Below are 27,244 nucleotides of genomic sequence, written 5' to 3' on the forward strand. Positions count from 1 at the left end.
AAATGATTGTTTTATCTGATTAGTTTTATCTGAGTTGACTCACAAAGCGAAACAGCCTTTATTTAAGTTTGGTCTAAAGTCTGACCCGTAGATAAAATGAAATCGATGCGGGGTTTCTCTGTAACCCTCCAAATATTAAATAAATAAATTAAAACAAATACATTGTGTGTGTGTGTGTGTGTGTGTGTGTGTGTGTGTGTGTGTGTGTGTGTGTGTGTGTGTGTGTGTGTGTGTGTGTGTGTGTGTGTGCGTTTGTGTGTCCCCATGTCGTCAAACGTTTCATAGCTTGATTAGTCCTACATCAATCATGATGGATTTTTTGTTGTTGTGTAGTTTGCACTCCGGTCCGTTGCTTTGCAGGATAAGATAAGAGTCAGATTGAAGTAATATCACGAGGAAAGAAAGAAGTCATTTCTGACATTGTAATGGAGCGCCCCCTACTGTGTTCTCTAAAATAAAGAACAAAGTTGCATTGAATTTATAAAATCCCATACATCAATCTCATATCATATCATACGTTGTTCATGTATGGGCAAAAATGTAGCAGACATATTTGTTTTGTAGCCTACATATCATACAAGTTATATAGGCATACATTACATATACAGCATTTCTAATATATGTTGTTAGATAGATAGATCGATAGATAGATAGATAGATAGATAGATAGATAGATAGATAGATAGATAGATAGATAGATAGATAGATAGATAGATAGATACTTTATTGATCCCCAAGGGAAAATTCAAGTTTGAATATACTGTACAGTGAAAAGCATGTGAAACTGTAAATTCAATTAGCCTACTATAGATGTTTTTGGTGCTAAGAAAAGGGATGTTTTTTTTTGTTATCCTTGCTTCATAAAGGATATTATAAGATTATTATCACAAGTGTTAACACATGTAATAACATAACATGCAGACATATAATACTGCAACAATGCATTGCAACACCACAGAAAATGTTAGAAGATCTTTAGTGTAATCTGCAGAAAGGGGACAGTATTGTCTATTAATTCATTATATCCTGTAGATTCTACTTATACATTCATGAATGTATTGCCATACCTGGTAATTATTTTCAGGGCCAAGGAGTGGAGCATATCCCAGCATGCAGTGGGATGAAAGTAGGGCATCAGCTAGGTCATAGGTCCATCACAGGGCTGCTTATCTGCTTAATTTCTACATAGAAAGCGCTCATCCCTTTTTTGCCATGTTGACAGATGATCATATGATGCACTTCTCAAAACGTGCTTATGTCTCATGCACTTTTTGTCTTCACCTGGTTTGTGTTGTTTTCCTCTTTTAATTTTTCTGTTTTATTCTCATTCTTTAATCTGCTGTTGCTATAAAGCACCCAGGAGGAAGAACAAGATGGTACCTCCTAGACCTTTCTATGTTTTCATGCTGTCTTTTGATCTGTGTACATTATCTTCAAAGAACCCTGGACCTCCTCATAGTGCCATGTGTGCCAGAATTAGTCTGGTAGATATGTGTTTCAGTCATGATATCAATGTTTTCGGGTGGACACAATAACAGCAACACATGTGCAGTGTAATGCACGCCAGTACAATGGTCTTGTAACAAACACTTGACACAAATGTTTATTTTTTTGCTGACACAAGTGTTTTTTTGTGGGGATCAACATGGTAAGTTTTGAGGCCGTAGACTGTGGTGCTACTATATCCATTATATCATAATAACCACTGGGTAAAAATAAGTTGCTTATACCTCTCTAAAACGGTTTTACCTAAGATGATGATAAGCTCGAGTATTTTTAAGGCTGTTATTGTGGATTTTCTTCACCCTCTGTGTATCTCCTCTCCAGTTTCACTATACTGATGCCCCCTAAGACCTTTCATTAATAAAGTTGTAAAATTGCTGGTTTGCAGTATGTCCATATGTTTTTGCAAAATTGGGGGACTTTGAGAAAGTTTAGGGTAATGGCCAGAAGTGATTGACAGTCTCTTAGTCAGTGTCATAATAAATGTGTAACAAATGTATAAAGCTTCTAGAACAAATAATTGTATTTCAGCTGTAAGGTTCATTCTTGACTTTACCTTACTAGATTTCTTCTGGAGCTTTCAGCTTCATCTCATGGGCCTCATCACCTTTCAAACTGAGCAAACTCCACGTGCTGATGAACTTTTCAAAGTTCTAGAATCTACGGAGTGGAAATTTGCAATTTCATGAAATGAACTACAAATTTTAAACAATAATTATAATTGGAATTTGCACAAGCCTAAAGAGAGTTGGTGTATAGCCATCTCCACAGTGATGTGTAGTTGCAGGCTAATATTATGTTACACATATTACTGCATAACAATCAGTTCCATACAGTGGTATACAGGTATTAAATTGAGAAAAAACAGTAGGGCACATTCAGTATTGGTCAGTAATCTGTAATCAGAATCGATATTGGGAGGGTAAAAAATGAATGCTATAGTCTTATTTTTGTTTGAGAACCAGGGGCTTCATATTTGCATTCTGATCAAAAGGATTTCTGAAGGATTTCCTTCTGCTCTGTGACAACAAATGGAACTGTATTATCTAGCAGTGTTGAGAGTTCGTTAGCAATGATTATGACCGTTTTTGGAGACATTTCTGATTAGAATGGACTGACCTTAAGCCCTAAAAGGATATTTGAGCTCAATTACAAAGGTGTATTTAGTTTTACTCTGTTTTAACAGTCCACTGGCAGTAAACTATTGACTCTGTGACCTTGTGTTATATCCATAAACAACTAGCTGGGGAATGACAAGGACCTGAGAATGAAGGTTCTCTGAACTTGTATCAGGGGAAGTATTTCTGCATATGTTGTCCTCGACGAAAACTGCAGGATTGTTTGGTATATTCATCAACAACATTGTGAGCCTGACTCATAACCTTAAAATGGACTGGCATGGGCTCATGTTTTATCTGATCTCACTAAAGTCTAAAAAAAGACACTGTTGATAATGTATCCCATATTGAAATGTGTGATTAATAACAAATTAAATCAGAATTTGCCACCTCAACTGTTTTTTGTGTGTATGAATACTCTCCTCTCGACGTGATTTGAACACATCCTTGATTCAAGTTTTAAATGTCTAGGGATACAACATGAACCACATTTTATCTTACATCTTCTCTTCACACGCAATCCTAATCAAAGTTTTGAAGTTGTAAAGTCTGTCGCTCTTGGAAATGAAAATAAATTAAATGTAATCGGACTCTTTGACGTGACGTTGGAGGATATGATTGGTGGGCGGCAGTGGTATATATCCGTCAGGCTACAATCCCACCTTCTCGCCAGTGGAATTTCATCTCAGCTTCTGCACCTTCAGGGCAGACGAGAACATAAAATAAGTAAGTACTGCACCGTTTTTTTCACCGTGTATGACAGTATTGCAATTACATATGACATCTACCTGTCTTATACAGTGGAGTGGTACTTGCTGGGAAGACAGCTTGTTGGTGAACCTTGAACGTTACAGTATGTTCTGGCCTGACTCCGTGTCAGTTCTCCCCTGCTCAGCTGTATGCCTACGTGGACTTAGCGAGCTAGTCGAACAAACTGTAAGCTAACATGAGCTCGCTAGCTTAGGCTATCAACCTGTACTTTTTACGACCGTGTTTGTGCCGGCGAATTTATATAAAAATGACACGACCTCAGTGTATAAGTGTCTTTTATTAAGGTGTTTTTTTAAGGTTTTAGGATTTCCAATCCATCGTTAGCTTAATGTCATTAGCTAGCTGTTGGCTAAGGTACAGCTTGAAGTTCTGTGTTGGGTTGTTTGAGTGAGCCAAGCTAGCGGAGGAGCTACGTGTCACAGTCGCACACACCACCGTCAAAGTTTTTAGCAAGTTTGCTAACTAGCTAGCTAGCGTTAGCTAGCTTGGGGTTCGGAGCTAGTAATCCATGCGACAGGGATTTAGCTACTGAAGATCCAACTTCTACTAAGATGCACACATATTTGCTAAACCTCCAACTTATCTTAGTGTCCCTGACAGTGAAGATCACGTTACTTTGTCTCGATCTTACATTTCTATGGTTGATAAACGTTAGCCAACATGACGACAGCTAGCATTAACTGTAATGTGTCTTTGGCAACTGTCAGCTAGCTAGTTGACTTGATATCGTGTTAGCTAGCACTACCACTAACCAGCTACTTAAATCCTTAAGCTGGGATTTGTGTACTTTTCTGCTTCTACAAACGTTATCTATATAGGCTCGAAGGTTGTCATGCTGTGGCTAACGTGAATGCAAATCTAACTAGCTAGCTAACGTTAGACGAGCACGTAAGCGTAACGCAAGTTAACAGCTCATTTATAACATGAACGACCTCGCAAGTTAGATAATATGACGCTACATTTTTATTAAGATAGGTTGTCAACCTCTTTGTTTGGTTGGGCTTCATGAGTTTGGAACTCGTGAGTAATGTAGTTATTATCTTGGTCACCAGTTTAAACGCAAAACTGCATTTATGACAAGGTAGTTTAAGCAAAACAACCTGGCGTCACTGTGTTGTAATTCACACGTAGCTATGTCATTTAACTCCATGGAGTTATTCTCTATTAACTGACTGAGTATTAAGGGGCATTAACATGATTAGTTTGTTTAATAAGTGTGGGGGGGGGGGGGGTAGGGTGTGTGAAAAACAAAAACAATTTATAAAATAAATAATATTAATATATAATTTTTTTTTTTTTTTTTTTTTTTTTTTTTTTGCATATTTTTTAATAAATAATTTTTAAAAAAAAGGGGCTTTAACCCCCTACCAACCAGGGGCCCCCGTGCCCACCTTAGTGGTCATTTAAACCCATGTCTATTAACATTCTGGAGGGACAGGAAATTGGTGACGCCAGTGGCAAACTAGCCTTTTAATAATCACACCCTTATAATAAGAGTCATTCATTGTGTGTTTTTTCCTGCTCTTGTATAAGAGAGCAATGGCCTATTTACCTGGTTCACCCACAGCAGCTTAATTAGTTGCCAGGTCTGTCCTTCTGTCTGACAGGGCAGTATCCAATTATAGAAGCCAGATGCTTGTCAAGGAGAGTGAGCTCGAATGGCACCTATACTTTACAGGAGTTCAGTGATGTGCTTCTTGGCATCAACTTTATCTGCATACTTCTCAGTTTCTGGATGTTTCAGTTGTCTGTTGTGGCAGTATTTTTACTACTGGTCTCACTAGAAGCACTACTATCAAAAATATACAAGTTAGGCCTTAGTAAAAGCTGCTTTTGTTTAACACTCTGTTGACTGTAAAAATATCCATTATTGGTATTGGTCATTAACCATTTTTTAGTAGTTTTAGTTAATGGGACATGATACACATCTTATTACACATAATTACATTAAATTGATCATACAGATGTTTTTGAGAATACAATTTCTTCTTTATGCACACATAACTTATAGTAGCCAGTCTGTGCAAATGTTTTAAAATGAGGCCTGAAATAATAATGTCTTTGTCTATCTTTGAAACTAATAAAAATACTATCCTGGTCATTTTGTTACAGCTCATCATTTATTTTTTATTTTTTTTGTGGTCTTCAGGCAAAAGCTGGCAGGCTGACGGGAAATTGCATCTTTACAGGACGGATTATCTGGTAACTGACCATTTAGCTGGTAAGTTCTTAAAACATTTAGCATGGTAGGCACTGACACTAATAAAATAAAAAAAATTTGCCCTGTAAAAATGAAGCATAATTAGGATTGTGGAGTACAAAGCTTCAACACTTTGGCTGAGCAAGTTTTCAAAGATGTTAACGCTTTCCTACTGACATTTTGGGCAACCGGGGGCATTCTATCTCCAAAGCAAGCTGAAAAACACAGTAATGACATGGAAAAAGCCAATATGTATTTTGTCCCACAGTAGTAAGCTTGATGTCCTGGAGACTTGTTGAAACATCATATTCATAGTATCTGACCTCCCTTCCACTTTGCGGGGATATTTTATCCAAGTTAAAGCAGGCTGCAAAGGATAGTGTTTTATGTTCAGTCTCTCTTCAGTCTATTCTGTAAAGGGGGGGGAAAAAAACTTGAAATAATCCTAAATCCTCACTATGAAAAACCACTGAAACCGACACATTGAATTTAAATATAAAGTCCCCCATCCTGGATGACTTTGACATGCTATGCACCTTCTCTTGCTACAAAAAATGTCAACAAGAGAAGGCCAAAAATGTAATTACTTTTGCCTCAAAGTTGTTCACATGTCAAGATAATGATATCCATATTAAATGTTTCCCTTAATGTTTTAAATGAAGGATTGTATTGGCAACAGGGCTCGCAAACCGTAATGAGTGCTGGGCAGGGCAGCCTTAAGTTTATGAAGCCTGACAAGGAAGAGGCCACTAAAAGGGGGTCTGAAACATGTAGGGGAAAAACTGCCTGCTCAACTGACGACTACATTGTTGAAGCTCGAAGTGAGTTTTCTTCAATTGCCTGCTCTGTGGGGGAAAAATCAGTCCCTCCAGGATTTTGCAGCCCTTTCTTTTTTTTTTTTAAGATTGTTGCAGCCCAAAATGCTAGATTTTTGCGGGAGCTTTCGTAAAAAAATTGCCATAAAAGTTGCAATATCTTTTGTATTTTTGTTGCGAGATATGGTGAAAATTGCAACAAAAAAAGTAGCTGTTTTTCTTTTTGGGGTGGGGGGGTAGGTATACTTTTTTAAATGTAAAAGGAAACTTTTTTTCGGGCAGAATAAAACTACTCTGGGCTGAGTTTTCCCTAGTAACTTCACCAAAAAGGCTCAGGATGCTGCAAATGTTGGTATGATATGAAAATGGCTGGTGGATTTAAGACAAAAAATAATTTATTGAGTGAATCAAATGCAAACATATGTGTCAGTGGCTTGTTGATCTTTACATTGTTAGTTAATTTCCTATCCTGGCCTGGGACACACATTCATACGGTTTGATAAAGGACTTATTGGACTTTTAAGTTATCATTGCACTTACAATAACGAGCGTAGCTGTCCTCAATTTACTGTGTGTGTGTGTGTGTGTGTGTGTGTGTTTGTGTGTGTGTGTGTGTGTGTGTGTGTGTGTGTGTGTGTGTGTGTGTGTGTGTGTGTGTGTGTGTGTGTGTTTGTGTGTGTGTGTGTGTGTGTGTGTGTGTGTGTGTGTGTGTGTGTGTGTGTGTGTGTGTGTGTGTGTGTGTGTTGTGTGTGTGTGTGTGTGTGTGTGTGTGTGTGTGTGTGTGTGTGTGTGTGTGTGTGTGTTTTAAAGCCTTGATGATGAAATGTATACACGTTAGCAGGACGGTCTGTATGTTTTGCACGGACTTTCGCTGTACGTTTTGTTGGTAAGTGTGAGATGTTCGAGTCACGTACGTCTCGTCTTCATATCAGAAACAAGGAAATGAATTTGGTACGTGTGTTACATCAACCCGTTTTCTCTCTCTCGCTTGGTCGGTGGCTCTCAGTCACCTACTGACACAAAGTCTGGCACGTGGGACTACTGTGATTGGTTGAAGTCGCGGGAATTTCCGGTTATTGGTCAAATTTGGGTGAAGTTGCGGTGATTGGTTGAATTCGCGACATCGCAAATTCCTGGAGGGACTGAATAATAAGTTATTTGTGACATCTGGGAGTCTCTTTATGCTTTCAGATACATTTTGGCCATGCTTCGGGGCAAAATCAACCCTTAAAACTCATCCCTCTGCTTTTGTTGGCCCACAAAGTTCCTCTGCCGGCCAGAAAAACACAACAGCATTGGCTCCTAATGATGTATTGAGTTTCATCGACAGTGAAGTGGAATCGAGCTTGAGTTGGAGCACTCATTTGTTTATTTGCTGCTTTGCAGAGGAACCTAATTATTGTTAATAACTCAAGCAACACTTCCAGCTTTATATAAGTCAGAAATCCAAATAGCTGTAGGTAGGGCTGCATGATATGAGGAAAATGTCTAATTGCGATTATTTTTGAATGATATTGCGATATGATTCTCGATATTGGAGGGAATGAGCATTTTTGTATGATTTTCATTTTTTTATTAACATTGAAAGGAACTAAAATGATTAGTGTGATTTGTTTTTGTGTGTGTATAAAAACACACACAAATGATATCTATCTATCTATCTATCTATCTATCTATCTATCTATCTATAGAGATCTAGATAGATCTAGATATATAAAAAAAAAAAGGCCATGACATCTCTGCAGCACCACAATACAGAAAATTCAGAATGGTTTGACACATTTTGCCATTAACAAATATTGCACTTTCGATACAATTGCGATTAATTGTGCAGCCCTACCTGTAGGGTCTTTTTTATTTTTTATATTAATGGCCCAGATTAGAGGTCTGGCTTTGTGCTTTATTTCTTGGAAATAGTTATTCATGTTGAAAGACCTTGGGTAGGACATCACAGTATTCTCTTAGTGGATCTTTGCTTTAATCCTATCTAACATGGACCTACAAAGGCGTCAGTGGGGGAAAATCCTCTTAACCCTGGAGCCTGCTCACTAGGTTAAACTTCTTAGAATAGCACTTGAGTGCCGTACAGAAGACAAACTGGTTTCTTCTAGAAAGACAACATGTACTGTTCCTGTAGCCCTACCCACACCAGTGCTTTCTTTGTGGTTAAGGCCTAATCCCGTCACTCGCCACTCAGTCTCAGCATACATTAACACAGTGCTGACATGGTAATGTGACAATAAGTGATTATTATATGAGAGACATGCCTTCTGTTGATAAAAGTAGATTAGATAATGGGGAAAATCCCAAAGTCCACCTATGATAAGCTTGTATTGTGTGCTAAACCTGTGCATGTGACACTTCAGATAATTCCCTTTTTTCCATCATTCAAACAGGAGCCTTGTTTATCTCGTTCTAGCCATCATGATGAATGCAAAACTTAATTTATTCATTAAATATGGAGCCTATCATATCCCTTCGTCACTGGTTGTGTGGTTGTGCTGATGTGCAAAACCTATACACAGGGTGGCAATAACTGCTAAATCCAAAAGGCGGCTTTTTCATATTACGAACAAGACGCCATTACTATTGGCTGGATAAGCCAGGCCCATGTGACGTGTTGTCATTTCCGGTTTTCATTTTTTGTATTGCGTCACGCGCAGACTGTACGCTCAAGACGGCGTCTCTTCGGTGTGTTCCGAGGCACTTTTTGGACCTCAGAGAGCCAACTGATCAGTCCGACTGCCTTTTCTGCCGACGGTCAGCTGTCGGGTTGGTGTGTCAGGGGCTTAAGATGATTAAGTGTTAACCGATTACTGGTGTGGATTTTAGAGTTGTTCCGATACTAGTATTAGAAATGCCTTTTTGATACTGTCTTAAAGGTGCTCTAAGCGATGTTGGGAGACGTTATTCTTGTTGACGTCAAAAGCATTTTCAAACAAAACGAGACTAGCTCGCCCCTCCCCCCCCACACACACACACCTCCTTCTTATTGGTTATTGGCTGGAACACTATTTGTGTATCTTTCGTGGAGCAGGTTGGAGCAGTTTGTTTTTGTTGCCGTTTGTGGAGCCTGGGCTGTCTACAGAGGCCGTGTTTTTGTACAGTGTGTTCAGGGGACAGGCATCTAGCGGATAGTGAGGAGATGTTTGCTGTATGTGACAAAAAAATGTTGTAGCCTAAAAAAACGCGTGACATCGCTTAGAGCACTTATTTATTTAATTTTTTTAAAAGGTTATAAGTCAATACACCTATCCGATACCACTTAATTTAGCCCCGAGGAGAAAAGAGAAAAAAAAGTTAGACTGACACTAAACGTGTGTGTGTGTGTGTGTGTGTGTGTGTGTGTGTGTGTGTGTGTGTGTGTGTGTGTGTGTGTGTGTGTGTGTGTGTGTGTGTGTGTGTGTGTGTGTGTGTGTGTGTGTGTGTGTGTGTGTGTGTGTGTGTGTGTGTGTGTGTGTGTGTGTGTGTGTGTGTGTCCCAAAATCTTGCTGACTTATTAAAGGCCCTGAAACCTTGGTGTCAAATTTGAGTATTTCTCTGTGACATTGCATTTTTACAACTAAATGGGCAACAATCAAGCCTTCCGTGCTGCCCATACATGGAATACCATACCCACAGAATTAAGGAACATAACATCTATCAAATCCTTCTCCACATCCATAAAATATTGGCTGATCAAATATGTTCCCATAAAACAGAATAATGTGTTTGTGTTCATTGCTACAGTATTGTCTCTGTATGTGTTGATGTATCTATGTAGTATCAGATATGTTTTTACCTATCTAAGCATATGTTGTTATCTTATGTGTACTTGTTGGTATTGTTTTTTTAAGTCATCAACCTGCTAGGGACTACAGATGAAAATTAGCCTGTATGGCTAAATCTGGCACATTTACATGTTGGACATTGTACTCATGTTGATTAATGTGCACTGTCCCTTTTTAAATAAAGAAATCAAAAAAAAAGTATTGGTTTATTCTGCACTTTCTGTTGCCAAACCTTTTGAAAATAATGCAAACTTTCCTTCCAGTGGCACACTCGGACTCTGTGTAAACGTGGGATTTTGACCATGAGCTCAGTCGCTGTACTTACGCAGGAAAGCTTCAATGAGCACCGCAGTGGGCTCTTGCAAGAGCAGAGTGGTGGTAAGTATTTTTTTTTTTTTTACATTTGATTTGTAAAATGCAAACCGAGCCATAAGTGGCCTCATCTGTTTTATTTATTTATTTATTTATTTATTTTTTTCTTCGTTCAGCTGCTGGGGCAGGACCCAGTGCTGGAGAGGAGGAGGATGCTCTTCCAACCTACAAGGACGCCTTCCCACCTCTGCCCGAGAAGGCGGCCTCACCTGAGGGGACCCAGGAAACTGCCAACGCCTGGACATCCAAGATCCGTCCTCTGAAGTCTTCTGTTATCACCCAGGTATAACCTTTTCAAAGTTACTAATACATGGATGAAAAGGTTTGCTGGTTGTGTATTGTAATTCAATTGGATTGTACTTCCACATACACCTTTTTCTATTCATCACTTGGTCTTTTTAAGGCTAATTTAATGCCCTGATTATCCACTAGGTCTGTACCAAATACCACTTTTTGAGCTTTGAAGCTTCAGTACTTAACAGCGAATATTGGAGGCTTCAGCGGTGGGGGAGGGGTGTCAAAATTGTCTGCCGCATGTGAAGACAGCTGAGAGAGAGAGAGAAAAGAGATTAAGCGAGAGTTGAAGTGAAGGTTGCTTCTCTTCAAAAGTTGAATCGGTCTTAACTTTTTGCCACAGGCATTCAAAATAAATGGAAAGACCGGAGTTTTTGCTGGACTCTCTTGACAAGTGACGACCAGCTGGTGTCACACACGCATTAGTGTTATGAACGGTCGTACTAACTAAGGCCCCGTCCACACTTACCAAAACAATCTTTTTTTTTTTTACCCGTCTTCCCTGGATTCGTTTCAAGAAACGTTGCGTCCAAACGAATCCACTTGTAAATTACGCTACTTCATATGCCAGGCCTATAGGCGGCGCTGTTTCGGCTACAGAAATTCACCAAAAAACGGAGAAGAAGAGCATAGTCCCTTGCACTTCCCATCATAACATGACTAGCTAGATTATCATTTTCTCTTAATACATCCATGGACTATAATAACTTTCACCACTGCTCATTTTATAAAGGCCGCCGCAAGAAAACGTGTCTTTGTTTACGTTGTATAATGTGCTGTTGGTTTGCTTTTTATTTTGCATGATTGCAGTGCGCTAGCAGCGAGCTAACGTTAGCGCGCATACGTTCGCTAGCTCTAACATCGGCAGTCAAACAAACATCAATGATCCATGAATGATGTCTTTTTAATAATCTATACGTTTTTCTTGCAGTAGCCTTTCTACAATAAGCCGTGGTAAAAGATACTATAATCCGTTCAAGGAGTTGATAAGCAGACAGATTAGCTAGCTAGTTGATAAGTTATCTACTTCCACTTTATAAACAGATAGCCATAGCAGCTAACGTTAACGTTACTTCGCTGCTGGAGCGGTCAGCTACTTTAGCGGTCAGCTACTTTAGCGATGTTTAACGTTGGCTACATAACGTCAGCAATATATCTTGTGTAGAATCCAGAGGGAAGGGTCAGGGAGCAGAGACCCAGTATTTAGATGAAGTGAGTTGGTTTGACCATGGAGATGGGACATGCTCGCTTAGCTTCACCGCAGTTGTGTGCGTCAGCGGCCGTGGGAGAGGGTGTAAAAAAGTGGTGTGGCGATGACATCATCGATACGGATCCGTATTCACCATCCATACGAAGCCAAACGAGAGCCGTTTTTGGATTTTTTTCACCCTGAGACCTGGTTTCAAAAAAGTGCGTTTTCAGGCAGTGCGTTTTCAGGCAGTGCGTTTGCAGGATTCGTCTGGACGGTCGGCCCAAACGATGCAAAACGTGCATTTGCACAAAAAAACATTTCCGTGTGGACGGCCCCTAAGGGTCTCATTTCATTTTGAAAGTTCTATCAAAGCAATGATGTAACAATTGGTCGTTATCACATCGAATTGTTTTTCCACAACTAGGTTTTCCATGTGCCGCTAGAGGAGCGCAAGTACAAGGACCTCAACCAGTTTGGGGAAGGAGACCAAGCGAAGGTCTGTGTGGACATCATGCACAAGACCGGAGCCCACCTGGAACTCTCCTTGGCAAAAGATCAGGGTCTCTCCATCATGGTTTCTGGAAAGCTGGATGCCGTGATGAAGGCCCGTAAGGAGATTGTGTCCCGACTGCAGACTCAGGTCAGGAGATCCTTCATTGTTGGTGGTAACTGTATAAGTTAGAACTCATTGAAGAACCAAAGTGCCAACTGTGCATTTGAACCCTAACAGGCCTCAGCTACTGTCGCCATCCCCAAGGAGCACCATCGTTTTGTCATCGGCAAAAATGGGGAGAAGCTTCAGGAGCTCGAGCTCAAGACTGCCACCAAAATCCAGATCCCACGACCCGACGACCCCAGTAACCAGATCAAGATCTCTGGTACCAAGGAGGGCTTGGAGAAGGCAAAGCATGAGATCCTGTTGATCTCTGCTGAGCAGGTAACGAGTCCCCCGAGACGGTTAACTGACATACGTCCCAGAAATCGTAGCTTTAGGATAGATTATCATCTTACCCCACCTGCCCCTCCTCCTCTTTTTAGGACAAGCGTGCTGTAGAGAGGGTGAACATTGACAAGGTGTACCACCCCTTCATCACCGGCGCCTACAATAAGCTGGTAGGAGAGATGATGCAGGAGACCGGTGCCCGTGTTAATGTCCCCCCTCCGAGCGTGAACAAGACGGAGATTGTCATCACCGGGGAAAAGGAGCAGGTGGCCCTTGCTGTGACCATGATCAAGAAGATTTATGAAGACAAGGTATGGTAAAATCAAAACCATTACAAGGAAAGTTTGCGTTGATGGCAGATCTAGGGATGTAACGATACACTCAACACTTTCTGAGTTCACTATACGATTTTTCTCACGATTTTATTTATTTATTTATTTTTTAACCGAATGAAATGACTGAAAATGATTCCTTTTTATTTATATAAATTGTGCAAAACCGCAGATGTGTCCTCTTATTAAAAGTGCAACTGAAATAGTATTTCATTTTAAATAACAAATTTATAAATAAAAAAAGAAATTATAGAAAGGCTTGTTTATTGCTGATGGTCAAATTTAAATGATTTTATTTAAAATGTAATGATAACTTAGGACAACTTTTTTTTCACCAGTTATTTGCTGTTAAACGACAAAAAGAAGAAACACTAGATGGCAGAAGGGTATTTTTACAGTAACGTTGAACGCAACACAACCTTAAGGAGCCGGACCCAAATGCAACCCTATGTCCAGTCACTGTTGTTTATCCGACAGCAGCAGTGTCCACGCTGTCTCAAAGTGCAGCTAGTCTCCTCTGTGGCTTTAGCTGCAGACTGTTGTGCGTCCCGGTGTTGGGATCTTTTCCAGTGAAATACAATCCCATTTTACAATGTTTAGCTGTCAGAATTTTAACCGCGTTTAAGCCAGCTAACGTTACCTGCTATGTTAACTAGCGTCATTCCCTAGACTGTTTTAAAAATTGCATCTTCATATATATTTTTTTTTTTTATCTGAACCGGTTGTAATCTTTTAGAGATTTAAATTAAATTAAAATTGCATTGTTACGTCCCTATACAGATCACACTGGTATGAGTAATCTAATTTAAGGTTGAATGTTGCAAGTCCCTGATCAAATAACCTTTTTGTATTGCAGAAGAAGAATGCCACCACCATTGCCGTGGAGGTGAGGAAGTCTCAGCATAAGTATGTGATTGGCCCCAAGGGAAACACTCTGCAGGAGATCCTGGAGAAAACTGGTGTCTCAGTCGAGATCCCACCTTCCGACAGCAGCTCAGAAACTGTCATCCTCCGTGGGGAGCCGGACCGTCTGGGTCAGGCCCTCACTGAAGTTTATGCCAAGGTGTGCAACGTTTGACAATGATCTAGTGATGACCTTTTGACATAGGAAAAAAAGAAATGAGGAGTAACTTGAAGAACCTGTTTCCTTTCGCAGGCAAACAGCTACACGGTTTCCTCAGTCACAGCTCCTTCTTGGCTTCATCGTTTCATCATTGGCAAGAAGGGGCAGAACTTGGCCAAGATTACCCAACAAATGCCCAAGGTCTGCTTTTTAAAATTATGAATTTCTTACCGATAGCATTTGAAATACTCATTTAAAAAAAAAAAAAAATAAATAAATAAAAAATTTGATTTTGTAACTTATTATTTCATGTATTTTGCATTCAGGTGCACATTGAGTTCACCGAGGGAGAGGATAAGATCACCCTGGAGGGTCCCACCAAAGACGTGCAGATGGTGCAGGGCCAGATTGAAGTCATTGTTACAGATTTGGTGAGTATTGAGTTATTATCCAATTTTTAAGTTTTGGACGTAGACCCAAAGCCAATCGAAAGGGTTCTTCCGAGATGTCCGAGTCATGGGCTAGAAAGTAAGATAAAAGGACCTAAAAGTGGCATTTCATCGAGAGTAAAGCACCTTAACAACACTTACAAGCTGCAGTTGATGTTTTCCAGTGATATTCATGCTTTTGTCTACCGAAAAGATAAGCCGTATGGACTACACAGAGATCAGCGTGGATCCCAAATTCCACAGACACCTGATTGGAAAAGGAGGTGTTAACAGTAAGTACGGTGTTGCTGTCCAAAGGCTGGTGTATTGAATTGCAACAGGGCAACACAAACTGGATCAGCAATGCTCAAAGGCATTCATTTGTCCATTTTATTTGTAGTCAACCGCATCAAAGAGCTGCACAAGGTGACTGTCCGTATCCCCCCCGACAACGAGAAAAGCAACCTGATCCGTATTGAGGGGGATCCCCAGGGTGTACAGGAAGCCAAGAAGGAGCTGCTCGAGCTGGCGTCGCGCATGGTGAGTTCAAACTGGGGTTCACAGGCAATACGCTGCAAATTGGATCCCGATGTGCCGTTACTAAATATGATGTCTCTAACAGGAGAATGAGCGTACAAAGGACCTGATCATTGAACAGCGTTTTCATAGAGCCATCATTGGCCAAAAAGGGGAGAAGATAAAAGAAGTGCGCGACAAATTCCCTGAGGTGAGTTGGTAACTGTTGGTGTGGGTTGGTATATATGGTGGTGGTTTGTCTGTACTGAATAGGATTTTTTTTTTTTTTTTTTTATATAAATCGCCATCGCAACATCATAGACATTACGGGATTGTTTTTGTGTTAGTTGAAAGAAAATATCAGTAAAAAAACTGCTAATTAAAATGTAATTCATTCTTTTTTTAAGTAGTGCCTTTTATGTTCAGTTCAATCTTCAGTTTGTTCAATAAAATGTTAGAAATCCTTTTATTTGTTTTAAATTCAACAAGCAATTTGTTGTATGTTAAAAGAATACTAAAAGCAACAGAAAGTCAGAACTGAGTACACTTTAAAGGTGCAGTAGGTAAGACTTCATCGTCATATTTGCTGAAACTGACCCTATGTTCCAGTAGAACTACATGAAGCAGGTAATAAAGTAGGCACCACTTACATACCGCCTGTAGTGCGATTTGCAAAAATCCACAGCTCCCTGTTCAGATGCACCAATCAGGGCCGGGGGGGGTGTCTAACTGCGTGTCAGTCACTACTCATGCACACGGATTCATTCTCCCTTGTGGGGGGAGGGGCTTAGGAGACTGTTTTGGGTTTTAGCAGAAAGGGGGAGGGACTGAGGAGTTGTTGATATTCAAATTTTTTGGCTAAGTCCCTGGATCTTCCCAATCCTACCTACAGCACCTTTTTAATATCTGTTTATATATTGCAAGAAATATCATTATCATGATATTCAACAACATTGTCGCATATGGCATATTTTCCAGCCCTAGTACCGAACCCATTAAATGTACCTTAATAACTCTTAATTTAAGCAAGTGGTGATGACGAGTGGGGAGGGATTCAGGGGGCGAGGGGATGTCTTCAGGTTGTGAGCTGTGTGTTCTGTCTTTAGTTAGAAATAAAAATAACTCTAATCAAATTTCTTCCAGGTCATCATCAATTTCCCCGACCCAGCACAAAAAAGCGACATCGTTCAACTTAGAGGCCCGCGAAACGAGGTGGAAAAGTGTGCAAAGTTCATGCAGAAGATAGTGGCTGAAATGGTAAATCTTTACTCTTGTGTTACCTGGTCAGGGTGGTATTTTAAAAGATGGTTTTAATTTGGCATCCATACCTGCTTTGGTGTAGTTGGGTGGTAACTTTCAGGGATTCCTTTTTGTCAGGTGGAGAACAGCTTTTCCCTCTCAGTCCCCATCTTCAAGCAGTTCCACAGAAACATAATTGGAAAAGGAGGATCAAATATCAAGAAGGTACTGTATATTTTAAAAGAGATATGTACGCGGTTCAATGAGGCCTTTTTAAAGGTGTCCATGTTCGACTTGACTATTGTTTTCTTTTGCTTTCTAGATTCGGGAGGAAACGACAACAAGAATTGACCTGCCTGCTGAGAACAGCAACTCCGAGATGATTGTCATCACAGGCAAGAAGGCAAACTGTGAGGTTGCACGAAATCGCATCCTGGCCATTCAGAAGGAGCTGGTAAGCGCGTGCATGCATGGAATATTGGTCTCATCAAAGCTTTGGCAGATGGGTTTAAATCTAGTACATACAGTGTGCCTAATTAGCGTCTTGTTGTGTTCAGGCAAACATCACAGAGATCGAGGTGTCCATTCCCTCCAAGCTGCACAACTCCTTGATTGGGTCGAAGGGCCGTTTTGTGCGCTCCATCATGGAGGAGTGTGGAGGCGTGCACATCCACTTTCCCACTGAGGGCTCAGGGATTGATAAGGTCACCATCCGAGGCCCTGCGGAGGAGGTGGAGAAAGCCAAGCAGCAACTGCTTGCCTTGGCAGAGGAGAAGGTTTGTATAAATGTCTCGAAATGATAAAAAGTTTGAACTTCTGTCGACCTCTCTAAACTGGCGGCCATTAGACGGGGGGTGGGGGGGCGTAGAGAGCAGGGTAAAAAAGAGCTGCTTCTGTGCCTCGGTTGGCCGTACATTACCACATGCCGAGAACTACTTTAAGTGTCCTTTCAGCTGTCGGAATGAAAACGGCAAAGTTGTCACAAAATACAGGCTGACATTTGTTTTGACTGCTGGCGTTTTGCTCCCTCAAGATGAAATTGAGTTTAGCAAATTAAAATCAGGGTTTTTTGCCTGAAGGAATTTTCCATCGGTTCTTACTCTGAAGTCAATAAGATCTTTTGTGCTGACCTATTTTATAAGTTCAGGTTGACTTATAATAGGTTTCTTGTTTGTAGAAAATCATTTTGTAAATGTTTTTATTTTATTTTTTTCTTCTTCAGCAAACGAAGAGTCACACCGCCGAGCTGCGTGCAAAGCCAGAATATCACAAGTTCCTCATTGGCAAAGGTGGCGGAAACATCCGTAAGGTTCGCGACAGCACCGGGGCCAGGATCATTTTCCCCACCGCCGACGACAAAGACCAGGAGCTCATCACTGTGGTTGGCACTGAAGAAGCCGTGCGGGATGCCCAGAAGGAGCTGGAGGAACTCATCAAGAGTTTGGTAGGGCTCCAAACTGAGTTTTGAACACGGCAGGACAAGGGAGAACGAGGCTGTGGTTCTCTCACCGTACCTGAATTTTTTTTTTAACTACATTTACTCTTTGGTTACAGGACAACGTCGTCGAGGACACTATGAACGTCGATCCAAAGCACCATCGCTACTTTGTGGCTCGCCGTGGCCAAGTCCTTAGGGACCTTGCCGATGAGTATGGTGGCGTGATGGTGAGCTTCCCTCGCACGGCTACACAGAGCGATAAGGTCACCCTCAAAGGAGCCAAAGAATGCGTGGAAGCAGCCAAAAAGCGCATGCTGGAGATTGTTGAGGACTTGGTTAGTAGAGTACAGTCTTGTTTTGCTTAGATGGTCTTCAGAGTGTGTGTTTCTTCCCCCCCCCCCACTCTTCTGTTAATTTAACTAATTTACTTTCTTTTTTTTCCCTCCCATTTGAATATTCTCTTTCCCAGGAGGCTCAAGTTACCATTGAGTGTGTGATCACTCAGAAGTTCCACCGTTCTATCATGGGTCCCAAGGGCTCACGCATCCAGCAGATCACTAGAGATCACAATGTACAGATTAAGTTCCCAGAGCGCGAGGACCAACAAGGTAAACGCATGATCGGTGCGAAGACTTAAGAATCGCATCCATTTATTTATTTATTTTTTTTATGAAAATGTTCTCCTCAAACTTTGATTCCCTCCGTTTTTAGCAGCACCTCCTGCAGAGGCCCCTATTCAGGAGAACGGCGAGGCCAATGGAGAGGTGAAGGAGCCCGTCGATCCCAACGCACCCAAAAGGTGCGACGTGATCGTAATTTCCGGTCGCAAAGAGCGGTGCGAGGCTGCTGTGGAAGCACTGAAGGTTAGCATTCATAACGGAGGTTCAATTTATTATGTATGTATGTATGTATGTATGTATGTATATAATAATAATAATAATAATAATAATAATAATAATAATAATAATAATAAATTGAATTTATATAGCGCTTTTCATGGACTCAAAGTCGCTGTATGTATGTATGTACACACACACACATATATATACACATACACACACACACACACATATATATACACATACACACACACACACATATATATACACATACACACACACACACACACACATATATATATATATATATATATATATATATATATACACATACAACACACATATATATATATATATACACACACATATATATACACATACACACACATATATATATATACACACACACACACACACACACACACACACACACACACACACACACACACACACACACACACACACACAGAGAGAGAGATTTGTTCCCTCACAAACACACCTGTCTCCTTTCCTTAGGCCTTGGTTCCTGTCACTATTGAGGTGGAAGTGCCTTTTGAGCTTCATCGTTACATCATTGGACAGAAAGGAAGCGGAATTCGCAAGATGATGGATGAATTTGAGGTGTGTGTTACAGACTTTGTGTTGACACATGGGGGATGCACAATATTGAATTTTTCTTCTAATTTAGAGTGACCTCACTTTCTGCCTCCCAGGTTAATATTCAAGTGCCTGCTCCTGAGCAGCAGTCTGATAAAATCTCCATCACCGGCTTGGCCAATCACCTCGACCGCGCCAAAGAGGGCCTCTTGGAGCGCGTCAAAGAGCTGCAGGCCGACCAGGAGGATCGGGTTAGTATTGTGTAGAGAACTTGAATGTGTATTCAAAGTGTTTTTTTTTGTTTTGTTTTTTTTTACAGCCAGTGTATTCAGAATTTATGCCTGGTTTGTAGTAACCACAGTTCAGACCAAAGATTTGCGTCGAGACAAAACCGTTTTTACAAACGTTGCAGAGAGAAGTTGCAGTGGTCTGAAACGGCCCGTCTCAGCACGATTCCGATACGCTGATGGTGTCGCTGCAACTCAGCTTGTCAAGTCTCCAGAGGTTGGTTTTAGAACGTAAGGGACGTCCCCAGCCAATAGAGAAGTCGGCTACAAACTTTTAATAGAAATGAAATGATCCCTAAGCCAAGTGAATTACTAAATTCACTTCTGAGACTTTTTTTATGCGAGAGATCAACTATGTAGAGCTCAAATGGGCTGTTTTTTTTTTTTTTACGAAAATTCATGGCTAATTGCAAATGTGGTCAGACTGTCGGAGTTCACGAGCTCCACAGTCTGACGTGACAGCCGGCCGGTGCCTGCCGGGTTCGCTGACCAGCAGCCCGGCCTGTCCTCCTTCCCAGACCCCGCTGTGAGCTGGCTGCAGCTCTATATCAGGAGACTCGCGGACAAGAGGCGTTTAGTTCCCCGATCGTTTGTTTAAATAACTCAACACACACATCCCATTATAAGATTAACTGGAACCTGTGGTTTTTCAAAGTTAAAATGCTCCACAAGAGATTGCGGGGCGTAACAAGCTCGCAGATCGCACACGCGCCATTTAGCAGGAAGAGGGGAGGGAGATCAGCGAGCTGCCGGCTGTGGAGCTCCGTCAGGGCAGCGGCATTTGGTAGTCCAGTAACCCAGAAACGGTGACTTTGCGCTGGGTATGGAGCACCGCGGGCTGCTGGCCGTGACGGAGCTCCAGCCAGCTCACAGCGGGACAGGCAGGCACCGGCCGCTGTCGCATCCGACTGTGCAGCTCCTGAACTCCGACACAGTCTGACCAAATTTGCAATTAGCCATCAATTTTCGTAAAACGGCACATATTTGAGCTCTACATAGTTTGATTTCTCGCATACTACTACTACTTTTTGACTTAAAGCCAAAGTTTTTCCAAGCTGCCGAGGAGGCATTATTTTTGGCCACTAAAGTTTCCTCTTCAGTCTGTTATTTTGTCTTTTCCCTGAGCAACACTCATTTTCTTACTTTTGTGTTTTTTCTTTTGCTCCACTGACTCCCTTCGCTCTCTCTTTAGGTCCTTTCTTTTTTTTTTTTTTTTTGCTTCTCTGATTTGTTCCGTTTTGTTGTCTCCATTCTACACTTACGCTGTCCCTCTGTCGAAATATGCACATACGTCACGTGGTACGCTCCATAGGGTTTGTCACGTAGTGGATCTGTGCGCTGACGTGCACTAATGTGCAAGTGGCACGGTAACTGGCCACTGAAACACTATAAATCATTATAGTGTTTCAAACGGGCTCTGAATCGAACACGACTAAGCCACACCGGCCAACGGACGGGACGCATCGCTCCACAAAATTAACAAAATATTGCATACTTTTCGATATAATATTGCGCAACGTGATATCGCGATAACAATATTGAGTTGATATATCATGCAGCCCTACTTTGAAGGCCTTATAAGGCCGCCCTCATGATAACACTAAATAAGGAAAGTGCTTAATTATTAACTTATTTTATCGTGGTAGGTGACCATCAGTTCTACAAGAAGTAGAAATGAGTCCCGTGTTAAACTCCCTGGAGTTCTAACCCAGAGTGTTTACGTCAACCCCCCCCCTCTACAGGCACTCAGGAGCTTCAAGCTGACCATCACTGTGGACCCCAAGTATCACCCCAAAATCATCGGCCGCAAGGGTGCCATTATAACGACCATCCGCACTGAGCATGACGTTAACATCCAATTCCCAGAGAAGAACGATGAAAACCAGGTATTGCTTTCTTGCAGAACTTGTATTTCCTTTTTATTTACATATCAAATATGATGGAGGTAAAAGGTGAACTGTATGTACTCCATCAGCACATTAAGCAGTGCTAAATTACCAGGTCATATCATTGCTACATTAAAAACACGAATAGAGCTACCAATAACTTCAGTTACTATGGTGTGTTTGAATAGTTCACAAACACCTTCAGGTTGGCCTTGCATAGGAATAAGTTATTTTTTTTTTTTTTTTTTTTTTACTCCCCATATCTCCATGTCATGTTGAATTTGCTGCCGTTTCCCCCACAGGATCAAATTACTATTACAGGGTATGAGCAAAAAGCCATAGCAGCACGCGATGCCATCCAGGCTATAGTGGACGAGCTAGAGGAGATGATCTCGGAGGACATCACCCTGGACAGCAGGGTCCATGCCCGCATTATTGGAGCCCGTGGCAAGGGCATCCGCAAGATCATGGATGAGTTTAAGGTGAGGCTACTGAGAGGACAGGACATTTTCCTCGTCAGTGGAATAAACCAACATAAAAATTGAAGAGTCAGAAGTAGCACCCTTGATAGCGGTGCACTTTTGGGCAAAATCCGAACTTTGGAACCGCCATAGCCCCACGCCATTGGACGTTGTGATTTAAAAAGATGGAATTATTCCGTCATTGTTCCTTCTTATGTTTCCCTCCTGGCCTGTCGTTCCCTCAATACCTATTCTGCACATTCTTATATTGTCATAACGATAGAATAATGTTTAGAAAACCAAATAGAGGGGGTTTTGGTGTCGTTGTTCCCAAAAAAGAAACTCGCCAGGAGCAGCGCTGTTAACGTTGGTACTCTCCTCCGTAGCCAAATTGACGCATTTGCCTGATGGCTGTACAGCACATTGAGACTGAATGGAACAAAGCAACTTATTTGCGCAACACAATTTACTCACATGCACTTATGACACTAAGGTATGTAGGCCCACAATATTCTTTCATCATGTGTAAATTTCAGAAATGTCACTGCAACTTGTCTCCAAGTCGCAAAATGCTCTTTTCCCCAGTGTGGTGTCTCTCACTTATCCCATATATTTAAGGCCATTTGACTCCCTGCGGTCTGTACATGAAGAATCTTACAGGTGTTTGTAAAGGCGAACCTTCTCAGCCAGTCTTCCCGGACATCCATGTAGAAATGGAACGCACGGTTACAAAAATTCAGAAGTGTGCAACCACTTGGAACTTGCAGAGCCTTCGCGCTGGACGCGAACGACGGGTAATGTGCTTGCGCAGCTCGTGCAGGGGATACCACAGTGACCATAAACCGATGGCCCATCAGCGATAACAAAAGAATACAGACGCTCTTTGGCGTTGGACTTGGCCGTTACCCTAATATGCCTAAATTGATGTAATCATTTACTTTTCTCACCTGTGAACAACCACTTTTTTTGCCCATCAAAGCAAAAAGACTTGGATTTGATCTAATCACATTAATGCTCACACTCCGACGATCGATGATCTACTGTAGATGATGATGATGATGATGATGATGATGGTGTCATGGCTCTGACTTTGGCCTGGGTGTTTTTCCCCACTGGGGTGGGCTGGTTTAGGGAAGGTGGATTTGCTACTCTTGTAATCCCTACTCTTAACAGCTAAACATGAACAAGCTTAGCAACATGCTTCTTCCTACAGGTCTGGAGGGGGTTCAAGGTGGAAAACAGGGTAAGACCCATGACGAGCCAGCTCTGTGTAATAATGGTGTCCTAGGTGTGGGATTCCCGAGAGAGCAACATAAATATATTTTTAGAAAAGAAAATTTCAGGAATGCCTCTTGGGCATTTGGATGTCTTTGACCCATTTAAAAAAAAAAAAAAATTCAGTCCCTGTTTTTTATCATTTTAAAAAGTATCCAGTCTTTGAATAGGCTCATCCATTTATTTTTTTCCCCCAGGTTGATCTCAGGTTTCCCCAGAATGGCGCTTCAGACCCAAACCTCGTGACAGTCACAGGTCGCCCTGAGCTTGTGGATGAAGCCATCGACCACCTTCTTAACCTGGAAGAGGAATATGTAAGCTTTTTCACATGCATGACAACTGTTAGTAAACATTAGAGGTAAATGTATACCATCCACTGTAAAAATAAATAAATAATAAGTTTCCTTATTAACACGGTTACATTTTGTTGTGCCAGTTGGCAGATGTTGTGGAGAATGAGGCAAAAATGGCTTACATGAGGCCTCCTGGGGGAAGCGCTGCTGCCATGGATGAACAACGTGGGCCATCCAAGGGCTTTGTGGTGAGGGAGGCTCCCTGGACCACTGGCAATGAGAAGGTGAGCATTTCCCTGCAAGCCTGACACTGTTTGAAATTAGAATTGGTCACACCTTCCTCTCTTAATCCTGAATTATATTTTTATTTTTTTGTTGACTTATAGGCCCCTGATATGAGCAGCTCTGAAGATTTCCCCAGCTTTGGAGCCCCAGTGGCAACCAAAACCTCCCCCTGGGGACCCAAGCGCTTCTAAGCCATGCTGCTACAGATGGGCCTGAACTAAACCGGACACAATCTTCCCCTTCATCGTCCCCCACCCTCTTGACCTGGACTGACCGCTGACCCTAGAAGTCTTCAGTTCTGAGAATGTCATCCTTCTCTGTGTATTTATCCTGGTCTGCCCTCACAGATTCATCAGTCTAAAAGTGCTTTCAGATACTGTAATTGACTTGTGAGCTTTGTATCTGCATTAAATAATGCTGTCTTGCGCTAAAAAGAAAAAAAAATACGACAGATGTTGCGGTTAAGTCTACACAGTCTGCACAAGACTGGCATTTAAGTGTTAATTAGACTTGACATTTCATTGTGGTTTGAACTTATACCAAATTCAATGGTGGCCAGACAGAATTTTTTTTTTTTAAATTTTTTTTTCTGAGCTGCCCTTAGTTGCCTTCGCAGGGTGGGATAAAGGGATTGAATAACTGCTGGTGACATGTTCAGACAGGGGCCAGCTGTTTCAGTTACTCACCCCCCGCCTGCTTTACTCGTGTAGCTGAGTGAAAATTGTCCGTTGTGAGCCCTCAAGCACACTGTAGTTGTTGTCCTCTGTCACATCTTTACATTTGCTTGTTAACTGTGCTTCTGTGAATATGGTCAAGTAGTGGCACGTACCTTGTAGCCTTATGAATTGGTAAACTTTACTAAGGGGAGGGGGGAGGGGTGGTGGTGTCAGCCACCGCAGTGGCACTCATTCAAACTGCCAGATGCTCGGAGATCATGCCAGAACTAAACTTCTTACAACACTAGGCCTAGAGCTCCAACGTATCAAACCTCACACTAACCGTTGAATGAACGTTTTTTGACATTCAAAAGTAAATCACTATTCAAAATATGACTGTTTGTGAGCAAAACAGCAGACCATCTCGTGCCAACTATCTGTCTAGTGATGTCCTGTTACTCATCCTCTGTATTGGGTCAGTGTCCAGTCCCTTTGTCTTCCAGTTGCTATGCAGATTGTTCTGTTAAATAGCAATTGCCCTTTTTTATCAGCCTTACAACTAGAAAGATACAAACCAGGTAGAGATGATGTCTAGGTGCATTTTTAATGGACCACTGGAAGGTATGTTTATTGTTCCGTTTGAAAGCTCTTGGAACATTTCCACCCCAGTTATTGTAATTAGTTTAAATTTGCCGGAGGAGTGCAGATTTAGCTTGCTAGCTGCTAATTCAACATCTTGCATCAGCCTACCTTGGTTTGTATCCTCCTAGCATTGAATGAAAGATTATGCAAATACCATTGAAGTGAACGGTTACGGATGACACTGGAAAAGAAATTGTCCAAAAAGTCAATAAAAATCGAAAATCTCTGCATCCTTCTGATTCTTTTGTGAAGGGCAAAGTTACTCATGGAATATAACAAGACCTAAAATCAACAACACTGGTGAAGCTGGCACATTACAAAGCTGATGCATCTGTTGCATGATACTGTTAATGCGGATACTTAAAACTGTGGGTTTGCATGTCCGTCTTTGTTACATTTTGGCCCGAGGGTGGTGCTAGAGGAGAGGTCCTTATTATTATCCACTCATTAGATTTTGAGTTTACTCGGGTGTCCCAATCTCTGTACCTGCACCACATCTGGGGAATTTAAACATACAATGGCAACATTTTCAATTATATCCCTATACTGCATTTAGATCAATGGAGACAAGTGAAAAAAAATCTCAGACAAAGGAAATGAAGTCCCTGAGACCCACACGCACACAAATGAGGGAAAGTCTTCCACTTTGCAGTCAAAATATTTATCTTGAACTAAGGGTATAGCTTTCTACCTGCCACGAATCTAACGTTAGCAGTTTCACAGAACATTTGTCATTAGTTTTGGGGTATCCTGTAATGAATGTACCATGGTGTCCCTCAATGAACAGTTTGGATTTCACCAAAGGCTTAGCTAAGTCATCATCGGACACACCATCGATGTCTGTATTAACAAATGTAATTCCAAATGCCGGCCTGAATCATCTGTCCACATTAGCCATCGACGTCATTTTAATAGATTGTATTAAGTGAAATGACGGCAGCAAGACAGTCCGTGTGTGTGGACAAACGTGGCGACGACGAGCCTCACTAGTCTAGAATAGAAAGTTCCGTTAGGTGTCGAGTTTGTGTTTGATTAAAAATAAAGCGCCAACTGTCCTGCCAACGCGTAGTGGACAGGTCTCTGGAAAATAAACTTTTAAGGTAATTGTGAAGCATGTCACTTCGAAAGAGAAAGTCGACATTTAATTGAAACAACTCTGTCACAGTTTAATGTAGCTAATACTTGGCTAACTAACGTTATTTTCCCAGTGTTGCTAATGCTATCGCATAGCTAGATAGCTTACTGACTAGCTAGCTAGCTAGTTGGCTAGCTCGCTAGCAGTCATGGAGTGAATTGAGTTCTTTCCAACAAAATGACTAACACAGCAACATTATATGGATATTTCACGTTCATCAAAAAGAAAGGACAATGGACTTCTAACATCAAATAAGGTGAGTCAGATACAGCGTATGTTTATCCGTTTATTCGCTTGCTGGTTTCTGGTTAACGTTAATTTTCCAATTTTGCAGTCAAGCCAGCCTCCACTTCAAAATGAGCGGTCAAACTAGCCACCCCTATATTTCGCGGTGCGCGTATACACTTGCTATTACGGTGAAACTAAAAACAGGGAATTTTCTGAAGAAGGCAATTTCCCATTCATTTATTCTGTCTGCCTGTCTGTCTATCTGCCTGCCTGTCTGTCAGAAAGAAAGAAGGAAAGAAAGATTTTAGCACACCTCACAACCTCTGTGACAACTGCATGATATGCTGAATTCCAAAATAAGAGCCCCCCCAAAACTCATATATTAGCTGTATTGTCTACACATTCAGAAAATCATAAAAAATAAAAGTCCTAGCTTCCACAGACCAATTTCACCTCAGATGGAGAGGACACCTTCTCAAGGTGTGATCTACAATGTTTCAGGACATTCTGATGTTTTCCAAAATAAGAGCCCCCCAAAGCTCAAATATTAGCTGTTTTGTCTACACATTAAGAAAATCATAAAAATAAAAGTCCTAGCTTCCACAGACCAATTTCACATCAGATGGAGAGGACACCTTCTCAAGGTGTCAACTACAATGTTTCAGG

The 27,244-nt window shown here is 41.3% G+C and overlaps 1 protein-coding gene across 2 annotated transcripts; it reads left to right on the forward strand.

The window, feature by feature from the left end:
- Nucleotides 1-3,246: 3,246 nt before the first annotated feature.
- On the forward strand, nucleotides 3,247-25,445 carry hdlbpa (high density lipoprotein binding protein a). Of its 2 annotated transcripts, none has more exons than XM_039810900.1 (28): nucleotides 3,247-3,347; nucleotides 5,542-5,613; nucleotides 10,441-10,555; nucleotides 10,666-10,832; nucleotides 12,460-12,675; nucleotides 12,766-12,972; nucleotides 13,074-13,289; nucleotides 14,167-14,373; nucleotides 14,467-14,574; nucleotides 14,700-14,804; nucleotides 15,016-15,094; nucleotides 15,202-15,341; nucleotides 15,424-15,528; nucleotides 16,461-16,574; nucleotides 16,695-16,781; nucleotides 16,879-17,010; nucleotides 17,114-17,332; nucleotides 17,779-18,000; nucleotides 18,111-18,329; nucleotides 18,464-18,602; nucleotides 18,706-18,857; nucleotides 19,350-19,454; nucleotides 19,547-19,681; nucleotides 21,460-21,603; nucleotides 21,906-22,085; nucleotides 23,537-23,653; nucleotides 23,776-23,916; nucleotides 24,019-25,445. In XM_039810900.1, exons 3-28 carry the CDS (start codon nucleotides 10,480-10,482, stop codon nucleotides 24,106-24,108), a joined length of 3,822 nt encoding a protein of 1,273 aa, XP_039666834.1. In that variant the 5' UTR covers nucleotides 3,247-3,347; nucleotides 5,542-5,613; nucleotides 10,441-10,479; the 3' UTR covers nucleotides 24,109-25,445. The 2 variants fall into 2 exon arrangements, with proteins under 2 accessions (XP_039666834.1, XP_039666835.1); XM_039810901.1 differs by having other exon boundaries at nucleotides 18,709-18,857.
- The last annotated feature ends 1,799 nt before the right edge of the window (nucleotides 25,446-27,244 follow it).

The sequence above is a fragment of the Perca fluviatilis genome, chromosome 9 (genome assembly GCF_010015445.1).
Source record: "Perca fluviatilis chromosome 9, GENO_Pfluv_1.0, whole genome shotgun sequence".
Lineage (NCBI taxonomy): Eukaryota > Metazoa > Chordata > Actinopteri > Perciformes > Percidae > Perca > Perca fluviatilis.

Coding starts and splice junctions, on each gene's coding strand:
- hdlbpa (XM_039810900.1), top strand. CDS start 10,480: ATGAGCTCAGTCGCTGTACTTACGCAGGAAAGCTTCAATGAGCACCGC. Junction 10,833..12,459: donor AGTCTTCTGTTATCACCCAG/GTATAACCTTTT, acceptor TTCCACAACTAG/GTTTTCCATGTGCCGCTAGA. Junction 15,342..15,423: donor TCGAGCTGGCGTCGCGCATG/GTGAGTTCAAAC, acceptor TGTCTCTAACAG/GAGAATGAGCGTACAAAGGA.